The sequence below is a fragment of the Nipponia nippon genome, unplaced genomic scaffold, assembly GCF_047370975.1.
Source record: "Nipponia nippon isolate SJK-2023a ecotype South Korea unplaced genomic scaffold, ASM4737097v1 scaffold_1, whole genome shotgun sequence".
In the NCBI taxonomy this organism is placed as follows: domain Eukaryota; kingdom Metazoa; phylum Chordata; class Aves; order Pelecaniformes; family Threskiornithidae; genus Nipponia; species Nipponia nippon.
In genome coordinates this window covers 115,389,633-115,396,312 of record NW_028262290.1, presented here as the reverse complement: position 1 = coordinate 115,396,312, position 6,680 = coordinate 115,389,633, and the positions used below count along the sequence as shown (strand labels likewise).

At 38.7% G+C, this 6,680-nt stretch overlaps 1 protein-coding gene across 1 annotated transcript in view; it reads right to left on the bottom strand.

Moving 5' to 3' along the window:
* Positions 1-304: 304 nt before the first annotated feature.
* Positions 305-6,680, bottom strand: part of EPDR1 (ependymin related 1) — a 30,977-nt gene continuing 24,601 nt past the window's right edge. Inside the window, exons 2-3 of the mRNA XM_087749445.1 lie at positions 5,140-5,348; positions 305-3,047 (exon numbers count right to left, since the gene is read on the bottom strand). Coding sequence (XP_087605571.1) covers positions 2,857-3,047; positions 5,140-5,348 — 400 coding nt within the window. The 3' untranslated portion in view covers positions 305-2,856. The remainder of the gene's footprint in view (positions 3,048-5,139; positions 5,349-6,680) is intronic.

Sequence of the window (6,680 nt, the reverse complement as noted above, 5' to 3'; positions counted from 1 at the left end):
TTAAGCAAACTGTTAAAATAGGAACTGAACCAAATGCCCAGATCTCCTCCCCAAACTCAAACTAAACCTGTTTTGAGGTTCAGGAATGTTTGCTTAACTTTAAATAAAACAATGTTGTGCTTCTACACATCCTGCTTTCAGCAAAGCCTCCAAGCAGCAATACAAAAATATGGCAGGCAGATCTATGTTTGCACTATTTCTGGCCCAGCTTAAACCAGGAAGCCCTGGAAATCTCACAAAAATAGCTTTGTCTCACAGGATATCCAGCTCCCAGGTTCTGTCATCCAGTAGAATACAATGTAACTCATGTACATACCAATTTATTATTAATTTTCCACTCAGATAATTGTGATAAACAAATTCCCCAGACTATCAGACATATGAAAGCCTTTTTTTTACTTTACCATGGCAGCACACTATACGGCTACTTTAAAATCCTTTTATGCTCATTCTTATTAAGTCATTGGCATAGTCGCATAAAGACAAAATGTCTCTTGTGGTACACAATAACAAACCACAGCAAATTATAACAAAGATAACAAACCAGGCATACGCCATTTTGTCCTTCATATTTGGTTTGTGGCTAATTTAAAACACGTAATCCAAAAATTTGTTATTTGACATCTCTTTGATAACTCTCTTTATTGAATTTGCAGAGCATAAATACGAAGACAATAGCATTGTTTTAGAGGAATGTGTTTAGCCATATAAAATCGCTCCGTATGTCACGGCAACATTTTTAAAGCACTTCTGTGTACTAGACTTTTGCAAATTCGTATTTAAAGGAACCTTTAACGTTATTGCTACAAATGATATCACTGTCAGCAAAACACAATACAAACACCCTGATTACTCAGCTATCGGCTCTACCACAACAAAGTCATCCCAAACGATACAGTACCACAGCTTCTTGTTTGCTAGCCAGATTTATTCTATTTTCCAGATTCTAACAAGACACAGATATTAAGAAATGCATGTTAATCATTGCCCTAATGAGAACAATATGCAGCTAGGATCTAGGTTGTCACAAAAAATACAGAAGGCGAGTACAGACTAAATGCACTCTAAATTCAAGGAAACCAAGTCCTTCTTTCCACAAGCACGTTTCAGTGGAATGGTCATGTCCGAGAGAAATTTTTTAATAAACTACCTAAATTTTAGCAGGTATGTGTATATGCTTTCATTAGGCACAAGGCAAAGTAAAATGCCATTCTGATCACAACTGTGAAAGCAAAATAACCACTGTACCGCTTGCTTACGTACAAAAAGCTATGAGCATATAAAGCACTAAAAGCCTGCCCAGCAGCTCTCCTCCAGAGACACCAAACTTCCCAGTGTTGCACTGTTTTCAGCCAGACAACTTCTGGAGCAAACAATTACCCAACATGTGTAAGAGGACAAGAATCTGGCTTTAAGCATATTTGCAAATAATAAATAAAATGCATGCCTAGACTTACAGAAAAAGTCAATTAATTTCATTTGCTAAAAGCACAGAACCTGTCACCATTCCACACTTCTGAGGGCCTGAAGGTGCATGAAAATTTGAATTTTCTAAAGCAAAATATGTGCACTTCCCATTCTTGTTTTGGTTAGTTATTTATTTCCCTTAAGGAAACTTTCACACTGCCCACCAGAAAAGGATGTGGAGATGATAAGGTTTGAAATGCTGGCTGAACAGCAAATATGGCAGGCATCAATGGAGTGAGTGCAAAAGAAAGCAAGACTATAACTTCTGCTTAGATTGCAGTGCCTTGCAGTCACACCAGACAGAAGACGTCTAAAACCTCTCCCTCTCCCTCCGATTCCTCCTCTCACCTCCCCACACCAGTCACACAGCTGTCTTTCATTCCATCCAGATTGCCAGGCACTGCCTAAATGCTGACTTAGCCTCTAATAATTATGCACTAACAGATGTTTTTCACTTCTACCTGCAATTATAAAGGTCTCTCCTTGAGTAAGGAAAGACTTTTGAAAATAGTTACAAAATATTAAAGCCATTTAGAGTGCAGTATCTCTTAATCTCTTTGCATAGGTTAGAACTAGTATTGCCTTGAAAAGTGGGTGCTAAAGTAAAATATGATTGAAAAATGTCTCATCACACCCTGTTGGAACACTTTGAAGTGTAGTAAATGCAATAAAACTTTGGCTTATTGTTTTGGGGATGTCCTTCTCCCTCCTTCCCTTCCTTTCACATCATTCTCTCAAGAAACAGAAAAGGATTCTTTTGCATGTCAGCTAGCATTACACGAATAGAGCTACTCCAGTTTCTTTTCAAAAGGAAAAAATCAGCTCAAGCATTAGACTACCAGCTTCCTGAAGGGCAGAAAGAAAAAACCCACAAAGAAAAACAAAACCAAGAGAATGAGTTTCCATGCTTTTGAGGTACATTGTTTAAAACGGGGTGTTTTTCGTTTAGGGATGAGGTCTTACCCAGGACATACTTCCCCTTCCCTCAAGTCCCCAGAAGTAACAACAACAACAAAATCTAGCTTTTCCTTCTTGATGTTGCCATTATTGCTGTCTGCTTATGCTTTGTCTTCCTGAAAAAATAAATAATGAAACCTTTGCAAAAGGAAAATCAGCCACAGCTTAAATAAATAATATCTATAAATACTCTCTTAGTGGTAACTATATAATACTGCAAGTGCATCACTGAACAGATTAATGTGATGAAAGAGATCTTTTGTGTTACATATTTTACTCAGTTAAATGTTTATGTTCTCTTTCAAGTGAAAACTTACAATTCCCAAAAGAGCAACAATAAGCTTGAAAAATCAGGTTAGACGTCAGCAGCTGACTATTAATAACGATCCTCTTGGCTAATATTTGTTTGCCCAGGGCAGCCAGCGTCCATAATCAGCATTCGTCTTTCATCTTCCTCGGCTGGGCTGTCTGGCAGGTGCTGGGTGGGGTAAACACCGAGGGGTCGGCAATGCCCAGCTGTAGATCAAAAAAGCGAGTGGAGGTTGTCACGCTGTAGTTCTTCGTGTAGGTTTCCTGTACCGGGTAGCAGTCTTTGACTGTGTAAACGCCGACCCAGGATTCCACTGCAACCAAGCAGAAATGTTAGACAACAAGCATGAATGAATGTGTCGCGATGATGTCAGTCAAGAAAATGGCCATTCCTCAAGCAAAGCCTATAGGCTGGAACTGCCCATAGTTCTGTCCATATGCATGGCAACACCAAGAAAGGCCACAAAACTGGTACAATTTGGACACCGCAATGATCTTAAACCTGAACATGTTGGTGTCAAGCACATTTCAAATCATGATACCATCATGGCATCAGTATGTCACCTTTCAAGTATACCGCTACTGAAGGACCATCACTGCTGCTTAGTCACAAATTTAGCTGTGTCCTGCACAAGTCTGATTTCTCTCATCTCTCATGCCACTTTCATGTCAGCACTTACTTCACCAGTAAAGCAATGAAATGTTCTGTTTTCCCAGAAGGCAAGTTTTGGTGCCATCAGCTTGGGTAGCACGGGGACATTTCACCTTACACTCTGTTCTTGACAAGTTGAAAGGTGTGATTACTGAAAACCTGTGGTCCATTAACAATGTTGGCCCTGAACACAGCCTTTGGCACTCTAAAACACTTTTAGTCCCCCCAGCTATGTGGGACATCCGATTCCTTCCAGTGCACAAGAAGTTCTGCACTCACCTACCCAAGGAAGCACTTGTCCTCTGCTGTGCTGGGGACTCCTCTGCACCAGAACTGACAGCCATAACATCTTGCTTCCACAGATTTTGGTCATCTATAATCTTAACTGTCATTCTTTTACACTGATGATACTCACTACATCTTTAATCCAAATACACATGACCTTGCTTCATCTTTTTCCATGTTACTGTCTCAAGCACAGAGGGTTTGTCTCATTTGAAGAGGAACATTCCCAAATACAACTCCAGTGCCTCCATCTCTTCTTTTAAATCGTTCCTTCTGTTTATTGCCATCGATTCATATGATCATTATCATGTTCATTTTTTTAATTCCTATTCCTCTCAAACATTCCTACTGGTTCATTAATTATTTCAAGACTACACTCAATGCTGATCTCCTCCAGACAACTTTAAGATATTATTTTTCTGAATGATCATACAGAAAAACACTGGAGATGCAAAATACTACAGGATAAAAATCACACATCATTAACTGAATGTATCTGGATATGAAGTTCCATAAAAGTTCCAAAAATACTGGATCTGAAAAACAGAATTCTTGGATTGAGTGATAATTTGCTTCTTGTAGAATACCAGAGGATATATCGACATAGTTACAGAGGCCTAACGATCTTATCCTTCATTTTCTACTTTATTCTTTCTACTTTTATTCAAGAAAGAAATATTTTCCCCTGGCTAAATGGTCAGGTTCATAACCAGTCGATATATTAGATGTCTATAACCATAAGTATTGCATTAGCTGAATAATGCCATAAATTTCATGGGGGTTTTAAAATTATTTTTATAGTTGTCTGGGTTATCAGTAAACCGTAGATGAAATTGAAGCCAATGTGCTAATAAATTGCTACGCATCCAAAACCTAACATACTGTACCTTGGAAAATTCATCCTACTTTCTTTTATGATGCAGGTGTTCAGCTGCCAAATGCAGAACTAAGCCTTGAGAGCAGATGTTTCTTACTAGTGTAGTGGATAACAAAATTTAAGTGCATATTAATGATGTCCGTTGCTGCAGAACCATGTATTGGATGTATTCTATGATAACACTTGATACTAGTGTCTAGACACACACTGACACCTGCTTTGTTTCTATTATGCACACTCTAGTTTGAGTGTGCCCCTAATTATATTACCAATTTTTCTCTACATAAATTTTGGATACAGGCTGCTAGATTCAGATGCAAAATGATGCCGTTCCATGCCAAAAACTGTATGATATGAACTAAAATACAATCAAGTCCCTTGGACATATTTGATCCTGCTGAGATATGAAACATTTTCTTAATAAAATGCATTGATAATAAAATTATATGCTGTGCACAGGGTATATTTATTATTTCTTCCAGCAAACTTTGTAGAAATATGGAAAGCTGGGATGAAACATGAACAATTTCATTTTTCCCTGGGTAGCAGAGACAATGATTATTATTAAGATGAAACAAAAGCTTGCACATACATTTCCTGGCTGGTTTTCTGTCAGACCATTCCTGTACCATAATTTCATCTCCAGGTCCCCCGATGTAATACTGATCTTCATAGGTTGAATTGGCGGGAATATCATATGGATCCCATGGCTCTGTCAGAGCAATCTTCGAGCAAAGCTTTGTAACTTGTTCAATCTGAAACATCACTGCATCTTTGTAGAGCAATATATACTCAAAGAATCTGAAACATTAAAAAAAGCAGTTAATACATATAGTCTTTCTATACTAAACAAGGAGCATTGCTGATAAGTATGCTTGCCTTTGACTTCTCAGTATAAGACCATTTCACTTCCATTAAACTTTGCCAAACTTTGAGAAAGTCTAACCAGTTGGGCTGAAATTTCCCATGCTGAAAGTTTGTCTCAGCTGACTCTTTCCAAAATAAACAAATCAGGCTGAACTGGTTCAGCCATTTCTGAGAACAACAGAACAACTTTTCTGAGAACAACTGAGAGAAAAACATATTATTATTCCTAGTTTTGTTTTATTTTTTAATAACTGTTTCATTAAAAAGCTCTAGTGCCTCCATTTTTGGAGAAAGGAACTGAAATTTGGCAGGGGGAAAGTTTTCATTAAAAGATGCCCAGATTTGGCTAAGTTATAAGCCTTTGAAAAAATCTGCTTGCATGGGCTGGATAGATTCAATTCCCTATGAATGAAAGCCTTTCTCTGTGCTGGTTAGATGTGGTATCTGCCATCCTCACAGATGCTCCTCCATGGCAACCCATGTAGCTCAGTGGGACATGCTGGTGATGGGGAAAGTACATGGTCCCAAGTGCAGAACTGAGAGGCTCTCTTTCCTAATGGCAAAGTTTCTCTCTGGAAGCCACCAGACTCAAGAAGCAGTGAAAGGAGAGCAGAGGAGCAAAATAGTAAGGCAGAGATAAGGAGAGATGTGGAGATCAATGAGCTTGAGAGGTCAGAAAGGGAGGTCAACAAAATGGATAGTTAATAAAGGATTTAAAAGCAATCTTCTACAGAGTATGAAGTGACCAAGCCCTGCTCTGAGGAGAGATGATAAACCTCTTCATGGACATTTTAATCCAGTTACAAGTTACAGTAGTTGGGTCTACTACAAACACTGTGACTTTGCTTCCATTTCTATAAAAAGGAGGTGGTATGATCCTTACCTTATAACTGGGGACAGAAACAGAGAGAAACTGAAATCAAAACTATCAGAAGTATCAGCTGATTTTGAATACGCAACCAGAAACACCAGAAGCCTAACTTCTCCAGCGTACTTAGCATTATCAATCAGATGATGAGTTGTCCAAAGCACAACTCAAAGCATCCTCATGCGTGCTCTGCACCTTTTGCAAAGGCAAGCCAGGAGTCACGCTCTAAAACCCCCCAAAACTGTGCACTCATTATTAGAGGCTTCCTGTGAATATCTCAGCTCAAGTATTTGGCTACAGTCTACTGTTATGCAATGACTCTAGAGAAAAGGAAGGGATGGTATTAATTCCCTTGAACAGCTTCACCCTGCGTATCTGTAATAGTGTCTCTTTCCATC